The sequence below is a fragment of the Calonectris borealis genome, chromosome 12 (genome assembly GCF_964195595.1).
Source record: "Calonectris borealis chromosome 12, bCalBor7.hap1.2, whole genome shotgun sequence".
Lineage (NCBI taxonomy): Eukaryota > Metazoa > Chordata > Aves > Procellariiformes > Procellariidae > Calonectris > Calonectris borealis.
In genome coordinates this window covers 18,253,577-18,269,609 of record NC_134323.1, presented here as the reverse complement: position 1 = coordinate 18,269,609, position 16,033 = coordinate 18,253,577, and the positions used below count along the sequence as shown (strand labels likewise).

The 16,033-nt window shown below is 41.5% G+C and overlaps 1 protein-coding gene across 2 annotated transcripts in view; it reads right to left on the bottom strand.

Moving 5' to 3' along the window:
- CMIP (c-Maf inducing protein) overlaps positions 1 to 16,033 on the bottom strand; it is a 137,544-nt gene that overhangs the window by 49,374 nt on the left and 72,137 nt on the right. For both annotated transcript variants that reach the window (XM_075161487.1, XM_075161485.1), the window contains exons 2-3: positions 15,369 to 15,494; positions 4,055 to 4,105 (exon numbers count right to left, since the gene is read on the bottom strand). In XM_075161487.1, coding sequence (XP_075017588.1) covers positions 4,055 to 4,105; positions 15,369 to 15,494 — 177 coding nt within the window. The remainder of the gene's footprint in view (positions 1 to 4,054; positions 4,106 to 15,368; positions 15,495 to 16,033) is intronic.

The window sequence follows — 16,033 nt, the reverse complement described above, 5'->3', positions numbered from 1 at the left end:
TTCAGAGTTTACTATCAAGCATGCTAAAAAATGCAACGTGCCCTGTGTAACCTTTAAGGTGTATTCCCCACAACAAATGTAAATCTATACCTGTACTCCATATCACAAGAGAAGACCTAAAGACCCCCGGAGAAGACCTCACTGATATCTTTTTTAATTCAAGTGCAACATGGTACTAAATTAGTCAAGCGGGTCTTTTAATGACTAATACTTTAAGCATGTGGTGTAGTAGGGCTCAACGTTTTCTACAGAGGATGGTACCTCTATGTGCTCGGCACTACACAAATACACAGAAAGTCCTTAGCCCAAAGACAGCCAGATATAAACAAGCAATAAAGTAGATGGATGCTGTCTGGGAAAATGCCAAGGGTACATACTTGCTTATTTGTAGCCACAGCACCCCTCAAAGCCAAGCTTAGCCGTATTCGTCCCCTTCAGAAGTGGCTGGTTACCACTGTATCTAGCCTAGGTCCAGAAAGGGCAATGAACTGCATATGTGACTCTCTTTTGTACATTTGCAGAAGGTGTTGTTATCTTTATTGATACACTGTTATGACTTACCAGCTTCCAAATACCAAAGATTACATATTATGGTTTCAATCCAACCTCCTCGGTTGAAAGGAACATTCCTCACACAATGGATTAATGATTTGTTTATGTTTGAGGATCTGGACAGTTGTTAACATGTTCTGTTTATTCTCTGGACAAAGATAGTTTGGCTTAGCTATAACCCGAAGGAAATCAGGATTTCTAAAAATAGGCTGAGGTGGCCAATAATCCCTTAGGAGTTGTGATACACGCTGATATCCAGATTAAATGAGGAATTACGAGTAACCCTTAGTGGGAGGGTTTGAAATGGAAAACCCAAAGAGAAAAAGACTACATAAGGAACAGTCTGTCCCTACATCCATGCTCCCTTCAATGAGCACAGTGTTCAAGAAGAAAGTCGCATCTAAAAAGCTGTGTAAGCATCTTGACAGCTAGTTAGTTGGATGACACATAAAACCTCTTGGAGCTGGATCTAAAACATGGATAATTACGTGTTTGGTTTTCTTTTATTTCTGTTTATCTACAGCATCTCTTTTATTATTCTCTGGGCTGCAGAAAGAAATTATTCTTGATTTTTATTTCAATGTTTGTCTCTAGAACAAAAATTATTTCCAGGGTGCTGCCTGGCAAATTGAATTCCCACAGCATGTTAATCCTTAAAACTGCACCACATAAAAGCTCTCTCACAGACCTTAGCACCTTCATACAAGACCGAAGGACAACCAGTATCTGCCTGAACCTAAATAGCTTCCCCAAATATTTAAGAACACAGCTATTCACTAGACCTAGCCATTTTCCAGGTAGCTCAGACTACAGGCAGCATCTGACTCCCAAGGCTTGAAGGAGCCAGAAGGACACTGACAGAGTATGAATCTGCTCCCACAAGTGTAATTTAAGTATTCTTGTTTTAAGATCAAGGGGGGCAAGCCCCACTGCTGGAAACTCTCAGAATATCAGTTTGCAATCTGTAAAATGGGTTCCTCCAGCCTTGTTTGGGCAGGACAGGGGAAGTGAAGGTCCCCTGCTCCACCTACATCTAGTGCCTAGAACAGCGGGGCTCTGGGTTCAGCTAGACCCCCTAAATGCTTCTACCACACAAGTAGGAACAATAGCAAGCTCATCTCTGTCAAATGTTTTCCTCCAAATAACTGCTTCAGCTATCTGCACCAGTTTGCATCTGTGTTGTACATGCCCGCAGAAATGTTTTGACCTATTATTTGTAAGACCACTGGACAAATACATCATTCATCAGCACAACCACCCAATTATAATACAGCTGCGACGATCTCTCTGCCAGCTGGTGCTTTGTGTAAACGACCCATTCCAGAAGAATAGGCTTCCTGGTTTTTTGTGGGTTCCCTCACTACCTGCTTAATCATCAAACCATACAAATTATGGAGTGAGATGAACCTTGGCACCTGGCTCTTAAAGTCATAGGCTATGGTGCTAGTAAAGTGATAAACTTCACGAGGGTAGACCACGTAACTGCACTCCTCCGCTCTCCTTATAGATACACTGCTTGGCTCGTCTCTTAGTTCTGTTGTGATTTCACTTAAACCTGCCAAATATCAACCAAAGAGCAGAGCAGAAAGTTACCAGGTGCTCCTCCTCTGAACTATTAAGCAACAAAACTCATCTCCACTTCAGCAAAGAGGAATCTGTTAGTGTAAAGTACCTGGGCAGTGACTAAACCCTGTCACTGTTCTTATGGGAAAAAGCTACTTGCTATTCTTGGTAAAGGGAACGTCTTTCAGATCAAGATAATGTTTCACTTGTTTTTCAGAAACTAACTTAATGGGGGTGGGGAGGGAAGCAAGGAAGCAAAAATAAATTCTGCTTTGCAACAAGTTAAATTACTCAGAGTTTCCCAAAATGAGAGGCTTGGTCAGAAGCATTGGAAAGTTTAAGAAATACTCCTTTAAAAACAACTCCCACAGAGCGAAGCTCCCTCTCCATGACTGAAAGGCATGTGAGCAAGCCAGGTCATTCTGTCTAGGCTTCCCCCTCCCCATAATTTAATTGATGGGGTAGGTGTGGTGGGGCCAGGTTGCATCTTTACCACTCCTTACTTTTTTTTCAGAGTTGCACCTCCGACCCCAATTTTCCCCTCGCTGCAGGAACGATGTGGGCACACGCCACAGCACATTAGTACCCCAGCCATCCTGGCTGGGGGCACGGTAGAAAAAGAAATTCCATCATCATTTCTGTCCATGCTTTCTCTGATCGTTCTTGCCTGCCAAAGCAGGAGGGAAAATAACGGCCACATGGAGATACTGTCTCTGCATGCTTTAAGCTCTTCGTTATCCTCAGGAGTCGCTAAGAAAGCAAGACTGGCTAGGCATTGTGTTAATGATACTGTCAAGAGGCCAAAATAAAGTGCCACACCACAGCCCAGCCTTCTGCTATCAGCACTATTGTCCCATGCTCATTTAGGCAATCAGGGTAACAGGCTGGAGAATATGCCAGTGGTCTGGCAAAGCATATCTCGACACTTGGCTCTTACTGATAAGAACCTGGATCCGCTCAGAATATGATTCTGCCAGATACCGATGGCTATACAAAGCACACCAATACTGTAGTTTTGCCACACAACTATTTTGCAACTATCAATCACACCTACAACAAAACCAGTTTGGTGGGAGGGACTTCTTTATATTTTCACATGTGGTTGCTGTCAGCAGGCTGAAATCTCGATAAGCTACACAGCCAACCCGGCTGACTCCACTGAAACCCTGCCGAAGACAAGTCCTGAGCTGAAAAGCTACTGCTTGTGTTTCCCACCACAAGACAAGAGAGGACAACCATATTCAGCATCTGGCCAAAACTTGTTTCCAGCTGCATCAAAGATCCATACAGATTCCATCCAAAGGTCAGCAGCTACAGTTTTCGATGAGGAATGTGCTGCTTTTGAGAGACAATGTTGTCACTGTGATCCACTTCCCCTACTCAGGGCAATCAGTCCATTGTTCCCGCGGAAAATGAGACAGGGCTCGAGACCTCTGAAATGGAAACTGCCTTTAAATCCAAATCATCCTGAAGCATAAACACAGACTGATGCGTAAGAGAGTGATGCTACTTAAAATAAACAACTCTAAAAGACACCCTTTCTCCCTAGTTTCTCAGAAAAATCAAAAACACAAGCAAAGAAAACTCCCAAGTATCCCAAGAGTCCAGAGCATATGATTAGGCTGTAGTCATTCTGTAATGTATTATACTTCATAGTATAAAACCAAAACCATCCAATCTCTGTACTGTTCAAATGTGAATTTACTGGCTATCTACTTTTTGAAGCCAATCACATGTTGATAAAACTGGGCTATTGTAACTAGTTAATTTGTCCACTTCATTCATGATATGAACAAGTTGAAACTGCATATATGTTCTGATTTAGAGTTTCTGTAAGAAAAAGACTTTATCCATTCAGAGCTCTTACAATGAAGGAATAGGGAATGCTAAAAAGTATTCTATGAGGCAGACAAGGAAGACGGTGAAGTGCAGAACTTACCTTCCACTGCAAAGAATGGAACCACTGATCCCTCAGGTAACTGTTTGCAGCCTGCAATAAACAAAAGTTACAAACAGAATCATTAGTTTCTACCAGTGTTTCAGATCACCCAGCCAAAACTAAGCAAATGACCCATGTGTGCCCTAAAACCAATACAGCTGCACTCACCATATTCTTCTGAACTTTACAACCCTGGCTAATCACACCCCCAGCCTCATCAGAGTGGGGGAAACTCTTTGCTCAAAGCTATAACTTTACATTATAACCAGTTTATTTTCACAGAAAGCAGTGACACGAAGACCTTGCTGCAAATGCAAAATATTGAACCAAACCCTTACAAGACATTAACCTCCTATGAAACAGTGTCCAACCCAAAGACTGTGAAAAATCCTCCCTGATTTCAACCAGGTTTTGGTCAGATCTTTAACGACTGTAGGACATTTGCCTTTGCTATTAATCATCGGGAGCAGAGTAAGAAGACGGGTTGACATTTTACTAGGAGGGGTGGGTTTTTTCCATACTCTAGTTTCCCTTCGTGTCCTGTTCCTCAGCTGGCCCCAAAGCAATTCAAATAACGTCTTAGCTCTTTCAGCGATATTATAACAGAGTGAAAAGCATAACACACACAGACGTGCAGATACATGCACAGATTGTTCGCAGCAACGGCATAAATGTTGCAATAATCACTCCCAGCGATCACCCGTTTTTGTCCGTATTAAGCAGAGCTGCCAGAAATTCTCAGCGTGAAGCCAGGTTCGTAGCCAATGAAAGAATAGTTCAACACTCCCAAAGGTCAAAAGGCTCGGTATCAAAAAATATAAAAGCATCTACAGTGACGTAAATATGCATGCCTTAACAAGGTGACATAAGTTTGAAATATTTGAGTGGGTAGAGATGCCCTTTGGCTTTTCCAACTCTCTCTCATCACTGCCAATGGGCGATTTTTACTTACAATTCAAAATGTTTTACACAATCAGTGAAAATTACAGGATAGCCCATAAATCCATGTTAAAAAGAAAAAAAAGTTGAGGCTCCTCATCAGCTCAAAACCACATACTTCTTGCAAATAAAAGCATCCTTCAACAAATTTCACTCCCCCAAACCTTTTCAAGCAAGTATTCAAAATCCACACCACAGAATGAATTTCCTGACACTGGTTCAGGTCACTGATAATGGTAAGAACACTAGAAGTAAAAACGTTGCATGGTTACCAAAATTGTGTTTAATCTCAAGGTCAGATACCGATGTCTCGGTGACATAAATTTGGACTGATTTCTCGAATTAAATGGAGTAATGCTCTTTTATATATGTATTACGTATTATTTATTTATATCTTAATGAGAATCAATTGCTCCTCCAGTAGATCTCTAGGCAATAAAGCAGAATAAATCTATCATAAATAAACTTGGCTGACCAGAGTTTATCAAAAACAAACTTTCCATTTCATGAAGAATGCTGACATATCAGAATATGAATTTGCTACAAATGGAAACAAAAAGCATAATTTCCTTTTCTTTTTTTCTTCGCATGCAATGAAAAATAGTAAAAACATTTAGAGTGCAGATCTTCAGGATATTTGGTTTACCAATATTTAATGATTTTCTTTCTGTTATTTACACAGTATTTTATGTATATGTGTGCATTACAACATATGATAAGATAGACATTTCACTATGTATGTTGTAGAATTGAATTTCAATTCAATATACTTTATACTATATTTCAATATAATAAAAAGGTCAAAAATAATTTGCCACAAAAAGCCTGGAGAACATTTTTAACATAATTAAAAAGGCATGAAGTAAATATGCTTACATATTTCTTATCTTTGCTTTAAAACCCACCAGAGTTCTTTGAAAGATTCAATTTCAAATTGAACCTTTTTTCTTTTTCTATTTTTTTTTTTTAAAGGAGAAAACTGTTTCATGGAGGGGAACAAAAAACCTTCATTTCAAATGCTAGCATCAAAGCCCTTTAAAGAACAAGTAAAACTGAAGGTGTTTGTAGGCTTGAGCATGTATACTAAGCAATAGCACCAAAAATATTGCAAGCTACACATCCATTACTTCCTTAAAAAAAACATATGCAGATTGAGTATATAGGAGCTATGCAAACCAACATACTGTTATTTAAATTGATAAAATCCCAAATATTCTAGAGAGATTAAGTACTTCTCTCAAACACGCAAACCTGATTTAGTCCCCGGTCTGACCATTACATGACTTAAACCAAAAATGCACTGAAGTCTAAAGTAAGAGCAAATGCTAAAGCCCTAAAGGGGAACTGTTGAGAACTGTTAATTATTCTCCTACTTTTGGGTTATCAGTAGCTACAGATTGTAAGACCACTACAAATAATGAGAAAATACTATGTGTAGATAGATTGTGCAACCGACTGGAGCCTTACATAAACTGGATGACAGAAACTATTAATGAGGACAACAGCATCAGGCAGAGGTAGAGACACAAGTGGACTGCAAATACTAGAGGAGAAAACAAAGAAAGAATGCTATAAAAGGCAAAACCAAAACCGGCAGAGGAAAGACTTGTTTAACTTAACAGCAGCAATATACAAAAAGCATTGAAAAAGTAAAATTAGCAAAATGACCAGGTTCCAAGTGTGGGACCAAGCACTGTCTACACATAGTGTTAGCTATTGTAAAGGAGAAGTGATCAAGAAAACTTGCACCTGGATCTAGGTTAGGAGTTTGAACCACTCTAAAACTAAAAACCGCCAGAGCTCGGGCTGTCGTTCAAGACCACTCCCAAGGAAAACAAAGACAAAGAGGACAAAGTGAACACAAAAGTGGAAAAACAAACCTTTAGGAAATCCCCACACTTCTACTAATGATCAGGACTCAACGGTAAGAGGAACTTGGAAAGTCAACAGTCGTTTCACCAGCGCTCTTCCCACCGGGTTCAACACAGACAGACTGAATGCGTTTAACTCAACCACTGTTATCTGGATGGAGCTGTCTGACACCAGCATTCCCCACTTCTCCCAGGCAGCAGAGGCTAATCCCTCCAGTGCACCCTTCCGCCTGACTCCAGCAAGCTGCAAAACCACAGCGATGTGCAGGAAACGCTGGATCTTTTGCAGAGGACAACGAAGAGCTCGCTCTTGCACAGCATCCCTTGTTCCCCCCTCCTCTTTTTCAGGCTTACACTGAGAAAGGGACTACAGGGAATATTTCTTTCTTACCAAAAGAACTGGGGGCTTCATAGATGCCGGGATGACAGAAGAGCCGTTAGGCTCTTGTCGGTGCTCATCCAGACAGCTGTCCAGCTGATGGCCACCTCTGCACACACGGACTTACAGGTTATTGTGCATAAAATTTCTGAAGTTTGGCGCAATAAGCACCAAAGTGTAAAGCGGTGGAGAGAACTACAATTCATTTACAGGGGCTGTGCACACACATTTACAGTTGTATCTGATGTGCATTCCTGGAGCCCAGCACTTCTGCACTGAAGTCATCGCTTCCCGGGAACTGACACCTACATTTTTTCACTCCAGCTGAGGGCATAACCTACTATATTTATTTAGCTCTTGGGTATAATAAAAAGGAGAAAATGAGACACAAAAGACTTTAAAACAGGCTTTCCTTAGGCATTCTGACCGCACAAAGTTTTTCTTACTCTCAGCCTCGCCTGCACGGTGGGTCCGGTTCTACACCACCGATCTTACAGCTACCTTCCCAACTTAAAAAAAAGATTCCACCTTTGGAAACGTTTTGCCTGCTGTTGTTACAAATCGTCAATGAGAGAGGAATGAAGTACAATGGAGATTTTATAACCTATTGTGCTGGTTTTGGCTGGGGTAGAGTTAATTTTCTTCATAGTAGCTCGTATGGGGCTATGCTTTGGATTTGTGCTGAAAACAGCGTTGATAACACAGGGATGTTTCGTTACTGCTGAGCAGTGCTTACACACAGTCAAGGCCTTTTCTGCTCCTTACCCCACCCCACCAGCGAGGAGGCTGGGGGTGCACAAGAAGTCGGGAGGGGACACAGCTGGGACAGCTGACCCCAGCTGACCAAAGGGATATTCCATACCATATGGCATCATGCTCAGCATATAAAGCTGGGAGAAGAAGAAGGAAGGGGGGACGTTCAGAGTTACGGTGTTTGTCTCCCCAAGTAATGGTTACGCATGATGGAGCCCTGCTTTCCTGGAGATGGCTGAACACCCGCCTGCCGATGGGAAGCAGGGAATGAATTCCTTGTTTTGCTTTGCTTGCGTGCGTGGCTTTTGCTTTACCTATTAAACTGTCTTTACCTCAACCCACGGGGTGGCGGGGGGGTAAGCGAGCAGCTGTGTGGTGCTCAGTTGCCGGCTGGGGTTAAACCACACCACCTATCTATGTAAAATAGCAGTTTGGGCCTCCTGTCTATTTGGTATGTTTAAAGCCCAATTCCGCTACGAATTTTGTTCTCCAATGCAATGGCTTTAGCAGGGTTGTGCGTGGCACACAGTCCAACCGATTGGAGCTTCTTGCACAATCAAGGCCTCCTGTTGTTTTTGCACAACCACAACACAGTAGAAAAGTACTTCAGAAAACAGGAAAATGTGGCAGTAAAACTCTTAGAAGGTGCAAGAAGATTCAAACTACTTGTAGCTTATTTATTATTATTCCAATGAGGAGGAAGAATATCCACTTTAAGAATGCCTACTTTAGGTACTACTTTTTTTTTTTAAGATGAATTGATTCTGAAACTGTGTTCTGAAGGATTTTATATTCTAACTTTTGGGGTGTAAATGTTCAGTCAGAGAGGAAGAGCCATCTGGGATCAGCTGCAGTACCAACTTTACTCATAGGATTAATTTCATCAGCTTCAAAAAGCCTGCTTACAGGAGGAAAACTGTGCAAGAGATTAAAAGCCTGCATATACAAAGCTTTGGTCAACATGAGTAAATTTACATCTCTGCTCAAAAAGGGAAGTATTCTTCTCTGCACCCAAAATACTTCATTTCTTAGTCAACAAGTAGGAATACACTTTTTCGTTAAAAAGCAGTGAACTTTTTAAAAGCAGATTTTCTTTTTGCTCACAAAAATAGGAAACTTGTCTCATGCCAGCGCTACAGCCCCTGCAGTAATTTCCACCCAGACGAGGAGACAAAATAGGAACCTGCGTGCTGCTGAGAAACAGAACAGCTGAAACTCTGCAAGAAACCGACCACTCCAGAAATGATGGTGAAGACCTTTAGCTAATATAAATACTCACAGCTCCACTGATACCAATACGTCTACAGCAACAAACATCCGCCAGAAAATTTGTCATTTCCACCACACTGCACATGCCATGCTACCAAGTTCTTTAATGGTAAGTTAGCACTGCGGCATCCCTTTTTACTGGCATGTGCGTTACTCAGAAGAATACAAGAACAGGCTTGTCCGTATAGCAAAAAGTTCCCAGATTTTTCCTTACAACAGCATCCTTCATACATATTCTCCTAAGGGGTTTTGCCATCTGAAAAGATGTAGCAATAAGTGGGATTTGATGATCCAGATTCTGTTTTTAACTCTTCCTCGGTTTATTCTATGTTTCTCTTTCTCTCCCTCGCTTGCTCTCTGGTCAGCGGCATGGGGTTTTGTTATGTTTTCCTCCAGCTGATATTCATTACTGGGACTCATAAAATATTGCAAGCTTCTCTGCACCGATTTATTATCGGCCACAGGAACAGCGGAGCAGAGCGGCTCAGGGCTGCGGGAAGTCGAACCCCCATGGCACGCACACTGCTGCCTCATCCAGGCTGTACAAAACCTTTATGCTGCACATCCCAGCGTTGCACCTCCACAACACGGGCAGGCCTGCAAGTGAAACCTGCCACTCTTCTGGCTTAGCTCAAGGTACAGACAGAGTTGCTGGTAATTGCTATAAATGCTATTTTCCTCCTGAAAATATTCCCCGTCTCTGCTAGAGTCTGCTCCTTGCATGACGTCTGCACACCGGCAACATCGGCTGGACTTGCACTTAGAACAAAAGCCAGGTTCTCTGAGGAGACTAACATAAAATGTTACTAAAAAATCCAGTGGAAATATTTACCATGGGGTCTCCCTGGCAAAAACAGCGTGCTCAAGCACCGAGCTGAACGTGTGACTCTTGCGCTTGTCAAAGCTTCCTGTTCTGTTTGTTTTTCCTTCTGACTACACTTGATTGCCAAGAAATGAATAAAACATTGGTGGTAGTGGTAGGGATGGAAGTGGCGGCTTTAAGGCATTTAGGACCCACCCGAAAGAAAGGACACCATGGGAAAGCAGGCAGTACTGTCAATGACTGAAATACCAAAGCCTTTTTCCTGGGACTCTTTCTACACTTGGTGCTAAGCAGCTTGTGAAATTATACTCGAAGTTTTTTTCAATCTCTTTCAAAAGGTTATTCCAGTTATTTCACTATCAATAGCAGCATCCTCTTCATAATCATCCACACAATACCATAATCACACATTGTGCTTTACAAAAGGAAAGCAGAAGAGCAGAAGTTTAGCCCAGCTCAAGGAGGCACAGCTATTACTGATACTAAAGGGCTCACACTTCTTCAAAGGCTGAATTTAGCTCCTACTTCCTGGCCTAAAGAGCTTGTGGCCTACGAGGCACCTTCAGCAACACCTTCTTTCACACCTGCTATCCCAATTGTAGGAAAGAAAAAGAATCTGCGAGAGTTGATTGCTGCTCATCAGAAGGACCGGGGACCACATCATCTGGCAGGAGGAAAGAAAGCACAAGCCACCCGCATGTCTAGAAAACGGACTGTCCGCGACTCCCACAAGGGACGATGAGAATCCCCAAACACGCCTGTGCTCAGACAGTTGTGCTTATACAACAAACACTGAGTGGGAAGCGCACACATGAAGACGACTTTTCGATGCGATCCCAGCCCAGATTAAGCTGTTTGCTGCCTGAGAACCAAATCCTCCTCTGAAACCCAGGTAGACACATCCTGATATCGTGATCCGATTTCCTAAGAGGAGCTGCATCACCTCCGGCGCTGCTTGTCAGATTTCATGTGTTAAAATAGGTTGGGATGGGTCAGTATTGCTATGGGAGGGCATCAGGATGATGTAAGGAAAGGTAATGGCACTCTTCCTTCTCTGACTCATTGCTGTGCAGTAATAAGCCAGAAATAGACCTTGGTGACAGCAGACAAGGGGGATGAGAACTTGAACATAGACTGGGACTCTCTTGTGGCATTTGTCATGCCTAACGCAGACAAATACACGAAGGATGCTCTAACACCACATGCTGACATCCTCCCACAAGGATTGCTGGAAACAAATTTCCATCTGAGAGAAGTATCAGTTGTCCGAAATTTGCTTCTGCTTCAAATCAGTGAAGCAGAAGTTGGAATTTTAAATTTTTCTGCAAAATGAAAAATCAAGAAAGCCTGTGATTCAGATCCACTAATTTATGTCGAACCATGTCAATAGTACCCCATAGTATTAAAGAATTTACAATACAGCATGTGCAAAACCATATATCAATATAAAATTGGAACCAGAAATATGAAATAAATCAGGGAGGTAGTTGAAACAGTTTATTTAAACTTTTTTCTATATATAAACCTCATTTAGATCAAGTCTTTGGAAAAAAAACAGATTTCACCAAAAGTGCACTTCAGAAGAAACAGTACTGGGAACATGTTTTGGACCAGTTTGACTTGTTCCACTATCATGCACTTCCTGATACCAGAGTTGGACATGACATCAGAGCACGCTGTTGCTCAGACTAGCAGGGCAGAATGATTTTACAAAAGATCGGAAGTCCCAATTTCCCATAAATGTATTGAAGCCTCTGGAAATCTGGAAATAACTGAACTATGCAAGGGCTAATTTCTCAGCATTTCTGTTTCCCAGCACCTCAGTGAACGTGTCTTTTGGACACTTAGACTCTTTGTCACATATACCAGAGAATTTCTGCTGAACTCGACTACTTGATAAATCCAGTTTTTGCATCCTGATTTCTTAAGTGTACTAAACATACCTTTTAGTACTGTTTTGGATTTGTGAATACACATTACAACTGTATAAAGGAAATCTATTTTTATACTCCCTCCCATCTGGCCACATCTGATGAATCGAGACATTACCAAGGACCAAGTCATACTAAAAACATTTTTAAAGTTTGTATTTTCAATTATGTTGAAATTCCCATGGAGTTATAATGTAATCTGATCCAGTCTGCTCAGCCAGTCAGCAATAAACATAACAGAAGCCCAGCTCACTCCACTTCTTTATCAGTTCCTATGAGGTTACATGAAAACACCAATCTTCTTGAAGCAAATACCAAAGCATCCACGCTAAGATGTTACTTTCTCACAAATGTAATTATTTGTGTGTTTGGTTTGTTGGGGTTTTTTTAAAGAAATAAATAGCAGATTGCTCCAGATTAAAGTCTGTACACCCTACCAATTTCCTTTAAACTCAGCAGGCAGCTGTGGGTTCAAACTTCGTCTTGTTTCCTATTAAGCAGGCTCATAAAGGCAGCTACCGTAAACGATAGAATAAAGACTTAGAAACGGAATTTTGAAAGGCAGATATAACTATTCTAGCTGTTGAAACAGATATAAACATAAATGCTAGCATCACTAAGGAAATTTATGGAAAAAACAGAGTCAAAATTATCACAATAAAAAATCAAAATCATCCAACTGGACAAATGAGTTCCTTTCAAATTAATTCAATTAACGGATTAGGCAAGGAAGATTTTGTCCATAATGAGGACCTTAATCTAGCTGTTGGGAAACCATGGCTCGTCTGCCTGCCTTCCCCAATGTCACGCACTGAAGAGGCTTTTCAAAACACAGAATCAGGACTTAGGTGGACTTGCAGCAGCCTGTCTGAAATTCAGACTCCCTACACTCCCCGGTAACGCCTAAAATCAGTAAGTCATTTTGAGCCACAAAAATTTGCTAGGCACCGAGCAGAGGCATGTACATGTGCTCCGTCTGCAAATGGGACACATGCCTGTGCTTCAAGAACATGTGAAAAGACACACAAATGCCACCTATGCACCAGGAGAATCCACAAAGTTAGATGTTCTCAGGTCATCCCAAACTTACTTAGCTGCACCATTTTCAGATTAAAATGGGGGAATGGCTGCAGCCCCCTTTTACAGGGCTGCAAAACCCCAGGGTTACACCAGTGAAGTAAATGAAAGGGAGCTCCAGAAATATACTCAACAAAGGATGTGGCCATGAATGTTTCCATGTACACCTCTAACCATTTCAGAGTGAAAGTGTATTTGCTATGTTGAAAATCATCAAAACCTCATGATATTTTTATGACATTCCAAAACCATCCCAAACCCCAAGGACAGGAACCACGTGAAGGGCTGAAGTCAAGTACTGTGTTCTCTGAGCTGCTGGTAAACAGCTCTGTGTACGGACAGACCCATCAGCCTGTCTGAAATGAAGGCAAAGGAGAGCTGGACCTAGCTGGACCTAATATTAGCACGACCTAGTGTTAGTCATATTGGCTTCCTAACTCAGAGTCAACCTTGCTGTTCCATGTTCCATGTTCTACAGAAGTCTACAGTGTGGAAAACACAGATCAGCTTGGCACCTAGCCTTGGGTTACTGAATGATACCACCTGGGTTATTTTTTCATGATCTGCAGGTAGAGCCATTTCAGAAGAGCTTTGACTAAACCCTCCCTGCATACAGATAGTGCCACATACTTTGTGGACCTACAGGGGCTTCAGCAAACAATTCACCACCAAGAAATAATGAAATTCCTTCTGGAAGGAATGCCCTATGAGGAGCGGCTAAGGACTTTGGGTTTGTCTAGTTTGGAGAAAAGGAGGCTGAGGGGTGACCTCACTGCTCTCTACAGCTTCCTGAGGAGGGGGAGTGAGAGGGAGGTATCCAGCGATACGACATGTGGGAATGGTTCAAAGCTGCACTGGGGGAGGTTTAGACTGGACATTAGGAAGCATTTCTTTACCGAGAGAGTGGTCAAACACTGGAACAGGCTTCCTAGAGAGGTGGTCGATGCCCCAAGCCTGTCAGTGTTTAAAAGGCATTTGGACAATGCCCTTAACAACACGCTTTAACTTTTGGTCAGCCCCGAACTGGTCAGGCAGTTGGACTAGAGGACCATTGTAGGTCCCTTCCAACTGAAATAGTCTATTCTATTCCATTCTAAATGCTGGACTGTGCACCATGGATCAGTGCACTGCGTACCATGACTCTAATGGACAAGTGATCCAGCAGATATGGTCATCACAGTCACTAGTGTATCATTCAGTACATTTCCATCTTTTTATCTATCGGACCACATTTTGTGCAAAAGGGGTACAGTTAAAGTCTGTGTGTGTGTACACATCCAAACACACAAGCTCTATTATGATAAATCCTTTGAAGTTATTCATACTTTTTCAAGAAAAAAAATCCTTTTTAATTTTTCATGAATTATCCACAGTTTAAACTGATCTTTTCTTTGCATTTTCTGCAGAAATTGCTCACCCAGTTTGTTTACAGTCCTACCTGCCAGAAATGCATATATACAATAGTCATGGCTGTATATTCAATTGAAAAAGTAAATTCCCAAAGGGTAACAGGTAACAAATTATCTCTGAAACAATGTTGAGAACTATGGTAGGAGTTAAGTTGGAGTCAATTCAGTCTTTTTCAAATTATGACTGTTCAAAGTTCTTCGGGGACCAGGCAGCTGGGTTTTCAGTTGCTTTTCTTTTCCTACTCTTAAAGTAGTTTCAAAGCTCAGTGCTGTGGAGTGCTTTTCTGTCACCAAAACTTGCAATGACCTAAGGAGTCCTGCAAAGCCTCACAAGTGGATGAAGAAATCTGGAATAACATAAGCGCAGTGTCTTCTGTTTGAAAACGACACTTAGAGAACTAGCATATGTAGATATCCATACAAATATAACTGAAATCTTCCAGTGAAGATCGAGTATCTTTTAAAAAAAGTATCTGTCAGTTCCAGTGCAAGTTATGGGTTTCCTATATGAACTGAAGGATGAAATTTTTAACTTTTTTTATGCAGGAATAGGACTATATGTAAAAATACAATTGTTCCAGGCCGGCATCAATGTGCCTCTCCACAGAGCACTATTTTGATGCACAAAATCAGCATGAAGACTTAATCACTGTGGCCCAAAATTTCCATTCTGACTGTCGAACAACATGAAGAGTTTCAGAGCTATCACCCTGAGCAAATTTTCTGGTGATAGATAATCTGACAGCACTGAGTTCTCTGCCTTTTCTGAGTCCATCTAATTAAGATTTCATGCATAGCAAACAGAAGTTAAAGGAGATTCATAGTAAGAGAGAAGGAAAATTGTACTTCTGTGTTTACTGTACCTGCAGTAATACAGTACCCCCTGGGATTGTGAGCTGTAAACAGTACTTAGGGGCATTCTCCCAGGAGAGCAGTTGAACATCTTCAATAGCACTGTAGGAAATGGAGTTTTCCATGTACCCAGTTGGCTGTAAGAAAACAAAGGAGAGGAAGAAAAATGTTCAGTCATCAAAAGTTTCACAATTTCAAAGTAAGAACAGCACTATCAAAATTACTGTTGGTGTTGAAAATATCTGCAAAATATCTAATTGGAAAGCAAGATTCCTATACAGGCCATTCAACAGAGAGATCCATCCAGCCACCTTCATCCAACTTGTTCAAGTGTTACAATCACCCACATAAAAACGAAACCAGGCCAGACCTAGGTGCCTGAAATAAACACAAAAATGTCAAACTGCATTTGTTCTGGACCCAAAATCAATGGAACCTAATCTCAAGTTGAACTGAGCTATGAAGGGGTCTGGCCATGCACGTGGTATCCATGTACGAAGAAGCATCTCATTCATACATGCAGAACAGCAGTGTACTATATTAAGGTAGTTTTATTCCACGCATTCTTGTTCTTCTTCCTGGCTGCAAGGTTGATCAAGCACATCATCAAAATCTAGACTGCTACATTTGACAGTGGTTCTTGGGGCTCCAAAGATTCAGCCCTCAGCTTTCAGAC